Genomic DNA, 18,141 nt, shown 5'->3' on the forward strand with positions numbered 1-18,141 from the left:
ATTGATTTAGTTTATGCCTAACAAAGAAATTAATAAAACAATAAATGGTATATATATACATATAAATATAGAGAGCATCGTTACAATCTTCTTTAATTATATATATTTTGTGAAATTTTTTTGGAAAACTAGTGAGTGTTTTTCTTATTATTCTTTTTTTCTCTACACATTAACAATTTTTTTTTATTACTTATATGAAGGGCTGTAATTGTTCTATTTTTATTGTTTCACATGTCTATGTTTTACATTTTTTTTTTATTTTGTTGAAGTAATTTGTTATCTTGATTTATTTTTGTCCTAGATTTGAAGAAGAACATTTAAACTCTCTATCATGGCAAACTCTAAGCAAAGGATTGTAAAACTATCAAGTTCCTCCACCCCTAAACACATCGAATTGTCCCCACCACAAAAGTTGCATGAATTGGCGAGTTTCACTTGTGAAATATGTGTCGAGCCCAACTTTTTGCCAGAATTGAGATTCAAGAATAGAGATTTTTGTTCTCATCATTTTTGCAATGATTGCATTATCAAGTACGTCAAAAGTGAAAATTGAAGTTGATAACACTGCGAATATTAAGTGTCCCGGCCTACGTTGCGACTTCAATCTAGACATACTCTCTTGTCGTTCGATCCTCCCTGTTAAGTTGTTTGAAAAATGGTGCGATATCCTTTTCGTCAAAATCATTTTGGAGCTCGATCATTGCTATTGCCCTAATCAAAAGTGTACAACGTTGATGGTGAACGAATGTGGCGGGGATGTAAAGCGGTCTATTTGTCATAACTGTAAACAAGCGTTCTGTTTTAAGTGCAAAACTTCATGGCACGATGGTTTTGATTGCGAAGAGAATGAAGAAATTAAGGATGCTAATGACGTTGCTTTTGGTGTTCTTGTTGAGAAGAATAAGTGGATGAGGTGCCCTAAATGCAAATTTTATGTCTCGTTGAGAAATAATAGTTGCACAAAACAAGTATCATGCAGGTTTTATATATTGTCTCACTCCATCTCCATATACATAGTATTCTATATATGCACATTAATTTTGAAACTTATAATTATGTTCTGTTTGATGAATATTGATGCAGATGTTCGACAAAATTCTGTTATAAGTGTGGGAAGAATTTGATGAGACGCACAATTTGCGAATGCTACTATTCGGAGTCCCCTAACAGACTTATAAGGCATTTTGGATCTTACCAAAAATTTTGGATACCTATTCTATTTTTTTTCGTACTGGATATAATGATCAATTATGAAGAGTGGTTTCACTAGTAGATATATTGGTAATCGCATTGTGGGTCTTATCCATTATATATTTATTCTTTTATCCGTTGATTTGTCTCTTCTTACTTGGAGAATTTACTGACTTACCAACTAATAATAGAAAATAATTGTCATTGCTTCTTATTTTAAGTACATTTAAATTTTGAATTTAAGTACTTAGTTTGTTATGTCTAATATTATTTTACTCATTATTGTATACACTAACTATTTACACAAATAAATATATTGATTAATTGTATGGACTAAAATATAATTTGAAAACAGTGTTATATTAACCGAATTCTAAATTAATTATATTGCGGACTAATTCTAAACAAATAAAATAATAAAAAAAAAATGTGAAAGATTAATAATGATAAATAAAAAATAATAAAACACAAGAAAATATAATAATAAATAACGATTATAATAAAACTAATGATAGTAGTTAATACTATTAGGATGTGTTAATCTAATTGAGTTTGAGAGTGTCAGTTTAAATAAAAGAAAATCAAAATTTTATTTTTAGAGAAAGAAATACAAAAACATTATAAAACACGTTTTAAATTGTGTTAAGGAAAATACAAGAAAAATAAGGTTTTTAATAAAAACCTAAATTTTGGTTATTTGGCAAACCTTATTGGAGAGTTAAAAATTCATTTTAACGATTAATTATTCTGAAATTTTGACACGGCTAGATGACTTGTTGTACGTCTGATTTTTTTCGGTTCATCGATTTAAAATTTTTTACCCTGTCTTTAAGGACGGTTTGTACCTCTTAATTTTTTTAAGCCACATGCCTTACCTTTTGCTCGAATATTACCGCGGTAGGAGACGAGAGATTTTAAGGATAGACTCGACTCTAGTACTTTTCAGAAAAATATTTTAGTTGATTACTTTGCTAAATCTTGTGGCTTAACTTGCTCTCGAATATTATAAAACGAAGCAAAAAATGATTCTCTCGGGAGTCATCTCGTCTTAAATTGAGATAAAGAACCGAAATATAACTTAACAATTTTATACATATTTTTTACTCTTTTTAAAGTCCTCACTTAGTTACTTTTTTAAAAACTAAGAAATAATTATTTTATGAATTCTTGGTTACGTGTGGGAAACTTGGAAAGGGCCTCGGTGTTATGGTCCACACGCCCGTTCAAATAGACAGTCTCTGTTCCGAAACAAATTTGATATTTTGATTTTCCCTTAAAATTTACTTAATCTCTTTTAAATTTAAAACTCAAACCTAATCTCGTTTCTTTCCAAAAATATTCTACATATGTCATAGTCTAGAATCTAAAAGAAAAATATCATTTTCATCTCTAAAATAAATCTAGATTATGATATTTGGTAATAAAAATGTTCGTTGAGGCTTAGAAAAAATACATGTAGTGTATATTGACAAATCTGGATCGAAAATCGAAAATGATAAGTTAAAAATGACATAAACTTGCCATGTGTAAAGTTAGTACAACAAAAATTCAGAAATAATTAAAAAATCATCCTATAATTTTCCTCTTAAGTTTCGGACACCTGTAATAAAAGTTATGGACATGCAAGTTAGGCTAAATATGTAAAATGATCAAATTGTCCTAACCAGAATTACATATGCAGGTCTTGTTCTTTGAGTTTTAAAAAAAAATTAACAAAAATTAATTTTTCAATCAATTAATTTTTAACATTGACATCACACATTTTATTAATCAAAATACTAAAATATCATTTATTTTAAATTATTATTTTTTTATTTATATATACCAATATCCTTTTAAGTATTTTTACCAAAAATAATCATCACCTCTTCAAAATCATCACCAATCATTATTTTTTTCTCTTTTTAGATTTTTTAAAAACCAAAATTCAAACAAAGCCTTATAGAAAAAGGGTTTAATAGTTAGTGAAAGGATAATTCAGACTTTATAATCATTTATGAGGTGAATTTAGTCATTTCCACTAAAATAATCATAAATTAAATGTTTATTCTTTGATGCAATGGTTTTACTTTATTTAGAAAATGTATCATCAACACTAACACTAAGGGCCGGCCCTGGTAGGGGTTATGCGTTTCATAGTGCCACTTTCATAGGCACCTAATTTTTAATATTTAATAATATTATATTATTAATTTTTTTAAAAAATTTTTTTCTCCTTAAATATTAAATATATATTATGTAATATATATATATATATAACTTTTTTTATCTCCTTTTTAATCTCTTATTTATTTATTATAATATATTAATCATTTATATCTTAATTTATATTATTAAATTTTAAAAATATATATTTTTTACTATTTAAAGGGCCCAAAATTTAAATTTGGATAGGGCCATAAATTCTCATGCCCTCTTGATCTATTCATCTAAGACATTTTTTTAGATTAATAGTGAGAATCTATCTCAAGTGTAGCATAGTGCTATAATAAGGTTTGGTCATTTAAGTTTCAAATGATATAGACTAAAGAATTGATGAAGGGGATACCTATTATCAATGAACATAAAAATAAATGTTTGTATTGTCTTGTGGAGAAGAAAAGAGATAAACAAATAAAGAAAATCACATGGAAAAAAAATCTTCAATTAGTACATTCAGAATATGTGATATCTGTTACCTCCTACAAATATTTATCTCTATCATAACAAATTGGCATTAAAAAAAATGAAATATAACTATTCAAAATAAAGTACTCAAATCATATATAATCAAATTATTATTATTAATTTTTTTTAATGAATTGTTTATGTGTTAGATACATTAACATCGAGATATTTCTCAATCAAATTAATCTCGTCCAAAATAGAGTTCGAACTAATATGAACTCCATTACAATTATTTGCATTTATAACTATTTTTATGTGTTTGTGTAAAACTTGACACCCCAATATTTTACACCGTAATTATATAATTTTAATATATTAAATGGTCATAAAATGAGATTATTTAATTTTTGTTTTGGTTTTTGCAGAAAAAGAAAAAGAGAGAGGGAAATAGAGTGTCAAACAAGGCCTAATTTCTATCCCTTCTTCCACGGATGACAGCAGCTAGCAGCAGACAGCTTTCCTCTTCTCTGAACCAAATCAGATAAGGACGGACGCGAGGATCACGAGACCCACGAGGCCCACGAGCACCAGACTAAATAAAACAGCGTTCCCCGTATATAGTCACCTCCATTGGAGACAAGATCAATTGGAGATTTGTTGTTGAACCTTTTGGAAACTGTGTAAGCCCCCAAACATATTTCATTATCCATGTAACATTATAATTATTCAAAAATCTGGTCGGTTTTTTGAGTTTTTGTTTTCTCTATTACTTAATTTAATGACATGTATTAGTGCTGAAAATGACTATTGATTTAGTTTGGATGTTCATAACTCACTAAAACTGTTTTTTTGGAAGATCTATCTAGCTAGTTGATTATAATGAACTAGATGCACTCTAAATAGGCTGTAGGAATGTTCTACATGTTTAGAAGATGATTTAATGTTTCTGTTTTGAAGAATGATATGTCAGTTTGTTAAGAAATCTGAGATCCCATCCCATGTTTGAATTTGATGTAATGTTGGAATCATGTTTGGAGAATTCCAGACTGCATTTTGAATCTGTTTAATCTTTTCTTTTGCTTGTTAGCACAAGAGGACGACCGTTTAAGGCCTCATACGATATAAAGCATGGACCTTTCTGTTTTCTTTGGTTGTCCTGGGTTACATTAATACCCTTTGTTCAATTTTCACATTTCCCCTGGTTCAGGTGCATGTTTTCCATACAACCATTATTTATAGAGTAAACTTTGAACAAATATTATAAATACTTTTAATATTATTTATTTGGTATTCTTTAAAATTCAAATTTGAGATTAACAAATTCTTGAGATTATAAAAGAGAAATTTATAAAAAAGTACAAAAATTTTAAAGTCAATGTGGTTTTCCAGACAAAAATTTATGTTTAAAGTATAAACTAAAAATATATGAAAATAACAAATGAAACTGTAACTTGAATTGAGTTAGTGACAACTAATATTGTGGTAGATTCTATAGTAAGAAAAACAATAGTTTCTAATGGGTCATCTAGGAAATTTATTTAGTTTCCCTATAAGAGTAATTAGTATAGTTGAATGAACTGTATCTATATTAAGCCTAAAAAGATAATTTCAAGAATAAATTTTAATTTTTGATCATCCTAATACTCATTTCTAGAATTATGACACATACTTTATTTAACCGGTTAGAGTGGATCATAATAATATAATAATAGATATAATTTAACTAATAATTTATGTATGTCAACACTAAAATCATTATCTCATAAACGAGGGATTTGTATCTAATTTCAAAATAATAAATTGTAACATTTGTAAGCTCTAAATTTCAATTTTGAAGAGTTTTACAAATAATGCCTAGACTAACAAATTAAACATGGATTTATTTCCTATTACATTTATATTTATATAACATTTTAAATAAAATATTATAGAAACTTACACATGGCTAAGTTTTAAAACCAAACACATAACTCCAACCTTGTACTGGTGAAGTTCTATTAGAACAACTAAACAACTAAAGATAACTACACTTATATTATGTAATATAATTATAAACAATATATTTCTAGACTTTGTTATAAAATTTGTTCGGAAAATATAGTAAGTGAACATGTTCTTATCAAGGAAATTTCAATTATAATAAAAATTAAAACAGTGTACAATAATAGTTTTTAAGTCATTAAAATGGTTAATCACATCAAAAACACACTATTTAAACTTAAACAGGGTGTTTTTTTTATGTGATTAACCACTCTAAAACCTCAAAAACAATTATTGTGCGACTATCTTAATCTCTATTACAATTTAAGTTTTGATGAGAAAGTCTTACATAACAAATAGTTATAGCAACAAATAGAAATGTATGATTTATATTACACAACTACAAATGTAATCATCCTTGGTTGGTAGTTGTGTAATGAGACTGCACTAATATGGAGTTATGTGTTTGATTTTTCAAATTTAGTAGAGTTTCTATAATATTCTATTTATCCTTAAAATGTTATACAGATGAAAATGACATAAATTTAGATAATATATTATATATATATATATATAAAAGTATAAATAATTTTTTATGTTAATATAAAAGTTAAATATTAAATACAATATATATAAATATATATATATATATATATATATATATTATTATGTTTTATTATTAATTTTATATAAATACATTATATCTTTTATCATATATTTTTTCTCTTTATTATATATATATATATATATATATATATATATATATATATATATATATATATAATATTTTCTTTATAAGTATAAATAATTTTTATAAGTATAAATAATTTTTATATTAATTAATTGATAATATATATTAAATACAAAATATATATAAATACACAAAATAATAAAATTATTTTCAATAATCATAAGTGGTCTAGCGGTTTAAATGCTCAAAATTAGTGGTTGGTTTGACAAACATTTGAAAGTGTGAGGTCACGAGATGTAGGTTGGGTGGTGGGTGGTTTGTCGAGTGTGATGTCGTAATTAGTGGTTGGTATGACGAACATTTGAAAGTGTGAGGTCATGAGATGGAGGTTGGGTAGTGGGTGGTTTGTTGAGTGTGAGGCCGAAATTAGTGGTTGGTTTGACAAACATTTGAAAGTTTGAGGACACGAGATGGAGGTCGGATGGTGGGTGGTTTGTCGAGTGTGAGTTAGAAATTAATGATTGATTTGATGAGCATTTGAAAGTATAAGGTCACGAGATGAATGTCGGGTGGTGTTTAGGGGTGAGAAAAATTACTGATATTATAGGTTAATTGAAAATACTGTACCGCAATATATCGAAAATATCGATATTTAAGGTATACCGAAAAAAGGTAAAATATGGTACCGATACCGAAATAACTGTTACGGTAAAAGTATGAGATTTTTAAAATTTTGGTATATCGAATTACCGAAATAGTATTTATAAATTAAATATATATAATACTTATAAACAAATAATTAAATAGATTTGATATTAATTTAATTATACAAATTTTTTTTTTTTGAATAATATCAAAATATAATTATATTAAAATATTATTCAATATATGTTATCTCTACCGTATTGATGTGATTAATTTTTTTTAAGTTAATGTGTTTTTTAGGTATAAAATGTATATTATACCGTACCGAAATTAAGGTAAGTTAAATGTGTGAATTTTTTGTATACTGAAATTAAAGTAAGGTAAATGTATGAATTTTTTATATACTGAAATTTTCGATAAGTTATAAGGTATTGATAAAACATTAAGATATATAGTACCGACCCACCCTAGTGGTGGTTAGTGATTGGTTTGACATTAGATAAGAAATTTGTGATCAATTGGGATTGATTGTTGATTTGATGAAGTGGGAGTAAAAGATAGGTTAACTAAGATTGGTGAGTGATTTGTCGAGGATAGAGACATATTAAAAAATGTGAGTCACAAGAATATGGTCAATGAGTGGTTTGCCGAGAGGATATAAAGTTATATAAAAAAGTGTGAGCCATAAAATAATGGTCAATTGGAGGGTTAGTGGTTGAGTTTCACGAGATATAAGAGATGTGTTATCGATTGAGGTCGACTAAGATTGATGGAGGTTTGCCGAAAAATAAAAAAAATGCTTATAAAAAAGTGTGAGTAATTAAGGAATTATGTGGGTACAAAGAGATAAAATATATGTTAATATTAATTTTAAGATTAAATTTAATTTTTATAAATTAAAACTAATTTTAAATTAATTAAATTTAAATAATATTAATATTTTAGATAAATAATATTTTATATAATTTTTTATTCGTACTACTGGTATATATGTTTGAAGATATATTTATTTAATGTATTTTATTTTAATTTTATCTTTATAATTTAATTTTAGTTTATATGAAATATTTAATACTCTAATCAATTCCGAGAATACTCTAATCAATTCTCCGGTGGAAAGTTTTATTTGCCGCCGGAAGAAGAACCATTTCCTGTCCTACCCACCTTTCAAACAATTTTTCCCAAACTACCCACCTTTTCATTCACATTCCAAACTACCCACCTTTCTCTCTCTAAATCATTAATCAACTCATTAATTAACTCACTCTCTATATTAACCCACTAATTAACTCCCTCTATCTCTCTAAACCCATTAATTAACTCCTCTATCTCTTTTAACTATTAATTAATATCCTCACTTTTAAACTATTAATTAATTCAATTAAAATATATTATATAAATATTAAAATAAAATAACACATATATTTTATTTTTATTTAAATCTATAAATATAATATATATAGTTCAAATTAAATACACTAAATTAAATAATTTAAATAGCTATTATAAATTAAAATAAAATAGAATACATTACATAATAAACGGGAACTTGAAATAAAATATATTACATAAAAATTAAAATAGAATACATTACATGACAATAAAATACATAACATAAACATTACAATAAAATAAAATACATAATAAATATTAATCACGTTCAATATACAATAAAATGCATATTTTATCTTTATAATTCAATTTTATGATATCTACTCCATTTTCCACAAGAGCAAAAACCTCTATATAAATCCACATTATGTTTCTACAACCCTTCCAATATCCATTTATGGTTCTGTATTGTGCAGTAACGATTTCGAAGACTCCTCTTTGTTCATTGTATGATGATGTTTTTTTCTCAACAGTTTCAAATAATTATCTTGACCTTTGACAATAAGTTTGACCATTTTGAAGGTCATTAAACGTCGCAGTTTCAAATATAAAAAAAATTAAATTATAAAGATAAAATATGCATTTTATTGTCTATTCAACGTGATTAATATTTATTATGTATTTTATTTTATTGTAATGTTTATGTTATGTATTTTATTGTGATGTAATGTATTTTATTTTAATGTTTATGTAATATATTTTATTTCAAGTTTCCGTTTATGTAATGTATTCTAATTTATTTTAATTTATAATAGCTATTTAAATTATTTAATTTAGTGTATTTAATTTGAACTATATATATTATATTTATAGATTTAAATAAAAATAAAATATATGTGTTATTTTATTTTAATATTTATATAATATATTTCAATTGAATTAATTAATAGTTTAAAAGTGAGGATATTAATTAATAATTGAAAGAGAGATGAATTAATTAATGGGTTTAGAGAGAGAGAGAGTGAGTTAATTAGTAGGTTAAGATAGAGAGTGAGTTAATTAATGAATTGATTAATGATTTAGAGAGAGAAAGGTAGGTAGTTTGGGAATGTGAATGAAAAGGTGGATAGTTTGGGAAAAATTGTTTGAAAGGTGGGTAGAACAAGAAATGGTTCCCGGAAAAATCCCAAATCCATCCTTTTGATGGTACAGAAACCAATAATCGTTGCCGGCGGGAAGGGACCAATGGCCAGGTTTTGATTTCTTTTCTCTCTACTACTTTTTGCATATTTTCAAATAAAAATATTTATTATGTTTTTGATTTTTTTTTCTTTGTTTATATATAGAATTTTTAATAATAATAATACACATATAAAGTAATATATATATATATATATTTATATTTATATTTATATAGTTGTTAACATTTTTAGTGGCAATTAACTAAATTACATAGAGTAAAATAATTTTTATTAATTTTCATTGAAATATAATTAAGTTAATTTATTTTTTTTAAAATTGATTTAATTTATAATATAATAATGTCTTTACATCACTATTTAAAAATTACTAACATTAGGTAAACAAATCTCAATTTTAAAATTATAATATATACCAATTAATGTCGTATATAATTTCAATGATAGAGAAATCAGCTATATACGTTCATGATTTCTTATTTGATCGAAAATTACAAATGTTTAGTAATCTGTAGAATTTGTATAATATACCTTTGTACCTTCTATTTTATAATACTGTCAATGTTAAAAATTTCAACTTTTAGTTTATGTGTTTTCGAAATGAAATTTAGAGTTAATAAATTATATTATTTATCATTTTTAGAATCAAATAAATTTTACTTTTCACTTACAAAAATTATTAGTTAAATTACTTAATTATTATGTTCTAACTCTAATAATTTTTATTATGTGGTTTTGGTAAAAAAAAATGTGTTTTATAAAATATATGTAACAATTTATTTGAAATAATCTCTATGTTTTATTTGATACTAACTTTTTGGAATTATGCATAATAAAATTATTGGAATTAAACATAATAATAAAGTAATTTAACTAATAATTTTTTGTAAATAAAAACTAAAATCAATCTTGCAGAAATTATTTTTTGGAGGTGCTTATCTCCTATCCTCAAAATGATAAATAATATCTTTTTGTTAACTCTTAATTCCAGTTTTAAAGAGTTTTATAGAGATTCAAACTTAGATTTATGTCATTCTATATAACTTATATATAATATTTCAAATATTATAGAAATTCTACATATACTAAACATTTGTAATTAAGTAATTTAACTAATAATTTAACTCCAACTTCTGTAAGGGTGTAGTCTCGTTACATTATTTACATCAACTAAGCATTCTATATACATAATGATGCTTAATTTTTAAAGTGTCCGGATTGCCAGGTCGAGATTTGTGGTTAATTTGGATATTTATGTGAGAGTAAATGGATACTTGGGTCGGATTGTGGGTTGATCCGCCCATAAACTTAAAACGGTTAAAAATAAATTTAAAAATGTTATTTGTAGGTTTCGAACTTGCAACTTAACAAAACAAGTACAACCCTTTAACCAACTAAACTAACAACACTTTTTATTTAAGATTTAGCACCAAATTTGATGAACGCGAGACATTTTAATAATAAAAGTTTAAAATTTTAACTAACTAATCTATATATATATATATAATGATGCTTAATTTTTAAAGTGTTCGGATTGCCGGGTCGAGAGCCATGGTTAATTTGGATATTTATGTGAAAGTAAATGAATACTTGGGTCGGATTGTGGGTTGACCGCCCATAAACTTAAAACGGTTAAAAATAAATTTAAAAATGTTATTTGTAAGTTTCGAACTTGTAACCTAACAAAACAAGTACAACCCTTTAACCAACTAAACTAACAACACTTTATATTTAAGATTCAACACCAAATTTGATGAACGCGAAATATTTTCACAATAAAAGTTCAAATTTTAACTAACTAATCTATATATATATAATGATGCTTAATTTTTAAAGTATCCGAATTGCCGGGTCGAGAGCAGTGGTTAATTTGAATATTTATGTGAGAGTAAGAGGAGTGATAGAGATAGGGAATTTGGTGAGGGAATGATTTCATTAGTTGGAAAATATAAAAGTGGGAGGAAAGAGAGAAAAGAGATAAATTATTTGATTTTTTCAGCAAATAAGATTATGCCAAGTCATTCCCTTACCAAATTCCCTCATCTAATCATTTCTCGTGAGAGTAAATGGATACTTGAGTCGGATTGTGGGTTGATCCACCCATAAACTTAAAACGGTTAAAAATAAATTTAAAAATCTTATTTGTAGGTTTTGAACTTGCAACATAACAAAACAAGTACAACCCTTTAACCAACTAGACTAACAACACTTTTTATTTAAGATTCAACACCAAATTTGATGAACACGAGACATTTTAATAATAAAAATTCAAATTTCTAACTAACTAATATATATATAATGATGCTTAATTTTTAAAGTGTCCCGATTACCGGGTCGAGAGTTGTAGTTAATTTGGATATTTATGTGAGAGTAAATGGATATTTGAGTCGAATTGTGGGGTTGACCCGCCCATAAACTTAAAACGGTTAAAAATAAATTTAAAAATGTTATTTGTAGGTTTCGAACTTGCAACCTAACAAAACAAGTACAATCTTTAACCAAATGTGATTAAGATGTGGTTTGTCGAGGGATAATAGACCGGTATCATTTGAAAGTGGTTAAAAAAATATGAATCATATATTTAATTGACCAAAGTGTGAGGTCAAGATGCTAATTATTAAAAAATATGAATCAAATATTTGATTGACAAAGTGAAAATGTAAAGTCATAAAATGAGATATTCATTCGGAAAAAATATCTGATGAAACATGTGAGAAAATAAGTTGTTTTATCGAAGTAAATAAAATGTGGAATGAAAGCGTTATATTTTTTATTTTAATAATTTTAAACATTAAATAAATATTATTATAATTTTATTTTTATCCTTATTCGTGTGAATCCTACGAAAATTTTACTAGTTAAAGATAATTATAATTATAGTTATGTAAACAAAAAAAAAAAATATATATATATATATATAAAACTCTTATCATTAAACATGAATGGTACAAATTGAATAATCTTCAATCGTGTAAGGCAATAGGCAAGATAAACAACATAAAAAAAGTAAAATAAAACTTTTATTGATTGTATTTTCAAACTGAACAGTCGTGAGCCCATACTTAATGTAGAGGGTAGATCAATTAAACGTGTGACAGTTACATTATTTATTTAGTTGACTATTCTTTTAATTTATAATTTGTTTTTTTTTTTTATAAAATTTGTTTAGGGTTGAAGATGAACTTCAATGATCCATGATGTTTGACGAGATTGTCGTCAAAACATTTTCTTTTGAAAATGAGATAATGAGATGAACAATCTTGAAGATCTAGGTCTCGGATATGTCGAATAAATATGGATAACAAGGTTTGAGAATTGCTTTTGTTTTTACCTTTTAAATAGTAAAACCTACAAGACTCAATGCTTTCTACCAAAGTTGAACCTTGATATATGCCCTTTTATCGAACGAATATGTCCATAATAATCGTTTTTTCTTAATTTGAAACCAAAGGTATTAAGAAAATTCAATTTTATAATTCTAGTATTTAATAAGCAGCCTAGCGCCATAAGAATAAGATCAGATCGATCTTCATGAATTTAAGTTATACTACCATTAACTTTGCGTGTAAACTCAGAATTTTTACGATTTTAAGAAATTTATATCTGAGTTATTTAGGATATTAAGTATCTATGATGTATTAGGATATTAAATTTAAGGTAATGTTTACTCCTTAATCCATAAATTTAAGGTAATGTTTACTCCTTAATCCATATCATTACCTTTCCTTCAATAGGTTGATTAGCATTTTATTAGATCCCTTTAAAATTTTGTCAGAATGGTTGTTGAACAAGTGTATTTTTCATGTTTTAATTGTGTGTGTGGCAAAATGAGAGACAATGATGTTCTCACGAGGCTTCCAAGCTTCATAGGGAGAAGGGTCTGATTGAACGAGAGTTTGAAGAACCAACATCAACAATTGATCTAAATAAGATGCAATAAGGAAGAGTTAATAATCAAAGATTGTTAGGTAAAACAATCCATTTCCATAGTCATTAATAGAGTCACTTTTGATCAAATATTAGATATATATATTTAAGATTCTTTTGAACAAACTGTTGTTTAGAGTATAAACTTGGAGAATAATAAATAAAACTGTTAACTTAATATAAACTGATTTACTAAGAAAATGAATAAAATGTTGAGTCCTGATTCTGTTGTAGATTATGCAGTAAGTAGGAGTAATGTTGGTTATTTCAATCTAAGAATACATTTTTAAAATAGAAGAACAGATGAAAGAGAATATTGTAATTTGTAATTTTCATTAAGTTGAAATCATTTAAATACAAACCCCATTACACCACACATTAAAACTATTAAAAACATTTAAATTACAAACATTGTGATTTATAGTGGAGCTAAAAGATAGAAAAATACATGTACATAATCAAAAACTTTCTTAGAAACCACCGATTACACCCTACATTAAATCTGAAATGCTAAAAACAAGAGAAAAATAATAATAGTTTCAAGTAAATTTTAACACTTCTCCTTACTTGAGTTGCTGTAGATGTCAAGTTTCTCCCTTAAAAACTCGAACTTGTTCCTCGGTAAGGCCTTGGTGAACATGTCTGATAATTGAAGTTCAGTCTTGCAATACTTCAGCTTAACATATCCCTCTTTTTGCACTTCCCTAAAAAAGAACAACTTAATGATGAAATGTCTGGTCTTTTTATGAAAAACATGATTGTTCGAGATAAAATACAGTTTGATTGTCAACAAGCACTCCAAATTTTCTACCAAAAAAGGGAAAACAAAACCAGTGGCATTTTTCAAAAAAAAAATAATAAAAAATAATCAAGGTCGAAGCTTTCAAAATAAAAATAAAAATAAAAAAAGAGAAACCCCCAAGTCATTGACCAGTAGAGTTTTAAAAAAAAAAAAATTAATGTCATACTAAGAGCATTTTCTAAATAAACGAAGCATTGAAGTCTTCAAACAAAAAGAGAAACTCGAAATCAAAACAAAATGATATGAGACAATATCATTAGGATTATACCTTTTAGGTTCCTATTTTTAGGCTTTGTAGAATTCTACACCAAACAAACATCAAAAGTTGTTTTGCATAAAAATGCCCATTAGAAAAGGGAAATTTGAGGAAATGACCCCAAAATTAGGCCAAATAGCCGATGGTGCGGCCCACTAATTTTTATAGCGCTGGTGACCCCCAAACAATTTTCTGCCGAAAATACCCCCGTTGCGTCACGCACCCTCCCGTTGCGTGACGCACCTGAGGGCATTGTGAAAAGTCCACAATGCCCTTACTATATAATAAAAAAAATCTCAGTTCTTTTCATTCATTCTTTCTTCTTCTCTTTCTTCACTTCCCTTCTCCTCCTTCTCTCTAAAAAACCCAACCACCGACCGACGAAGACGACGGCGGAATCCTCTCTTCCTTCACAATGTCTCTTTCTGCTGCTACAGGTACTCTTCTCCTTCTTCATTTATCTCTTGGATTGCTTTGTTTGTTAGGGTGTAGTGATTAGGGAATGAGTAGGTGGAATGCCACCGTCGCGGCGGAAACCGGGTGCGTAACGCAGTTGCGTGACGTAGTTGCGTAACGCAGTTGCGTCACGTAGTTGCGTTACGCAGATGCGTAACGCACCCCAGACCATTTATAACTATTACTTCCATTTCATTGTTACGGTGTCTCTCGATTGATACTATAATTTTTTCAATTGCAGCTGAAGTATTTGCTGACGTATTTGTTGTGTACAATGGAGAGTGGCAAATTGCAGCCAATGGTACCAGGTCTTTCTCTGCACAATCATGCAAAACCATGGATATACCTCAATGTACTACATTTGCTCAATTAGTTGATACAATCTATGAGACGATTAACGTGCAAAAGTCTGCATATGATTTAGTGATTAAAGTCATGTATGATCCTTCTGCAAAACTTCCCCCTGTTGTTATTGAGGGAGATAAAGATGTGGGCATGTATTTATCACGGTTGATATCGGGTCGAAGTTCGTCATCTTCGTCACCACTTTGTGTCTCATTAGTAGAGAAGTACCCAAGTCAAGATACTACACTACCAATCATTACTCAAAAAAGTATACCCGGCGTTGTTTCTCGAGTTGTTTCTCAACAGATTTTATTTGAAAGTGATAATGAAGGAGGAGGAGAAGAAGATGAACGGGCTCATCATGAACTGATTAATCATGAACGCGTTATTGACTTTAATTATGAACGGGTTAGTGATTTCCAAGCTACTACTAGTCCTGCATCAGTAGTTGCACGCACGCCGCACCGGTCAATACCTACACCAATGGGTACACCATCTAGTGCAAGAGCAATGGGTACACCATCTAGTGCAAGAGCGTCAATGGGTACACCATCTAGTGCAAGAGCGTCAATGGGTACACCATCTAGTGCAAGAGCGTCAATGGGTACACCATCTAGTGCAAGAGCGTCAATGGGTACACCATCGACAGACCCTACAGACGTATCACCGACAGACGTATCACCGACAGACCCTTCATTTGCATTGGCGTTAACTAGTGAAACCGTATTGGAAGTCGGTACGTTATTTGATACTAAAAAAGAACTTCAACTGACGCTATATAAATATGCGATGACTTATCATTTTGAATTCAAAGTGAAAAAGTCTCGAAAACATCTTTGGTATGTGAAATGTATGGATGAGACATGCAAGTGGAGCTTACGTGCTGTGAAAGGTAAGTTTTCCGAGATGTTTGAGATTCGGAAATTCAATCGACAACACTCATGCTCAGTTTTGTCGAGGCCGGAAAAAAAAATGCAAACACCGGCATGGGTTATTGGGCAGTGCATGAAGGGTAAGTACATGGACCATCACCATAACCACTTGCCTAAAAAAATAATTGAAGACATGCAGTCAGATTATGGGATGTTTTTGACTTATAATAAGGCTTGGAGGGCAAGGGAAACGGCTTTAACGGCGGTGCGAGGAACGGTAGAGGATTCCTATGGAAAATTGCCTTCATACCTATACATGTTGGAGAAGAATAATCCGGGTACCATAACAGATATTCAGACAGACGAGCACGGGCACTTCAAATATATGTTCATGTCTCTAGGCCTCTCAATTAGGGGTTTCAAAGCCTTCTGTCGTCCCGTATTGTGTGTTGATGCAAGTTTTCTCAAGCACAAGGTGGGAGGTCAACTATTGGTGGCTGTTGCATTGGATGCCAATGAGCAACTGTATCCTGTTGCATTTGGCGTTGTTGATTCAGAGAATAATAACTCGTGGACTTATTTCATGCAAAAACTTAGAGAAGCAATTGGATTAGTTGATGATCTCGTCTTCGTATCCGATAGACACCCAAGTATAGCCAATGCCTTGTGTGCTGTTTTTCCAGAAGCAGACCACGGTGCGTGCACATATCACATAAAGATGAATATTAATGCCAAATTCAAAACTGATAATTGTCATGTCGAGTTTGATTTGGCTTCTCGTGCGTACACTATCCCCCAATTTAATCGGTTTTTTGACAAGATCAGGGTTAAAGATCATAGGATTGCTGCCTATTTGGAAGAAATTGGGTTTCAAAGATGGAGTAGAGCATATTTTCCCGGTAAGCGATACAATCAACTCACAAGCAATTATGCAGAGAGTTTGAATAGTCAGTGCAGGGAAGCCAGAAAGTATCCAATTTCAGCAATGCTTGAGTCTTTAAGAACAACATTACAAGGGTGGTTTAATGATAGAAGAGAAAAAGCGTCCAACCACCAAGAATTTTTATCTCCAACGTATGAAAAGTTATTATGTGATGGTTTTGAGAAAGCAAGATTCTATGCCGTATCATCCCTTAACCGATTTGAGTTGTATGTGCATGATAATGAGGCACATTATAAAGTCAATTTGAAGGACAAGGACTGCACTTGTAGGGTATTTGAAGTCTCCGGTCTTCCTTGTACACATGCACTGGCTGCTGCCCGTCACAGGAATGTGGTTCCTTACGACTTATGCTCAAGGTATTTAATCGTTTTGAACTTATTTATTTAACCTATTTTTAATCGTTTTATTTTCCTTCTCATAGGTATTATACAACTGTATCTTGGTTGAATGCATATGCGGAGACATGTTATCCGGTTGGTGATGAAGAGAATTGGGATCTTCCCGATATTATCAAACAACGCGTGTGTCTAAAACCACCTGTGAAGGTTAAGAAAGGTCGGCCACAAACTAAACGTAGGACATCCCAAGGTGAGGTCCGTAAGGTCCCGAGACGATGCAGTTCATGTGCAGGTCTAGGACATAATAGAGCAACATGCAAAGCAGTGATGCCTGCACCGTCTACCGCAAGAGCAAGAGAATCATCTCAGCTGCATGAGCCCTCATCATCTCAGCAGCATGTGCCCTCATCATCTCAGCCGAATGAGCCATCATCATCTCAACTGTACGAGCCCTCATCTCAGCTCTACGAGCCATCATCTCAATCTTACGAGCCATTAGCTTAGAATGAACTTGTTAGTGTTGTGTTGTGGTGTTAATGTTGTTTTTGTAGACTTAT

The 18,141-nt window shown here is 29.0% G+C and overlaps 1 protein-coding gene across 1 annotated transcript; it reads left to right on the plus strand.

Moving 5' to 3' along the window:
* Positions 1 to 515: 515 nt before the first annotated feature.
* Positions 516 to 1,107, plus strand: LOC124913868 (E3 ubiquitin-protein ligase RSL1-like). The gene is made up of 2 exons (XM_047454305.1): positions 516 to 968; positions 1,084 to 1,107. The coding sequence occupies exons 1-2, from the start codon at positions 516 to 518 to the stop codon at positions 1,105 to 1,107; spliced, it is 477 nt and encodes a 158-aa protein (XP_047310261.1).
* Positions 1,108 to 18,141: the final 17,034 nt, after the last annotated feature.

This window comes from Impatiens glandulifera, chromosome 1 (assembly GCF_907164915.1).
Source record: "Impatiens glandulifera chromosome 1, dImpGla2.1, whole genome shotgun sequence".
Classification (NCBI taxonomy): Eukaryota; Viridiplantae; Streptophyta; class Magnoliopsida; order Ericales; family Balsaminaceae; genus Impatiens; species Impatiens glandulifera.

What these genes read in the sequence shown, in the direction of transcription:
- LOC124913868 (XM_047454305.1), top strand. Translation starts at nt 516, where the DNA reads ATGATTGCATTATCAAGTACGTCAAAAGTGAAAATTGAAGTTGATAAC. An exon ending in ATAATAGTTGCACAAAACAA is followed by an intron (nt 969 to 1,083) that starts GTATCATGCAGG and finishes ATATTGATGCAG; the next exon opens with ATGTTCGACAAAATTCTGTT.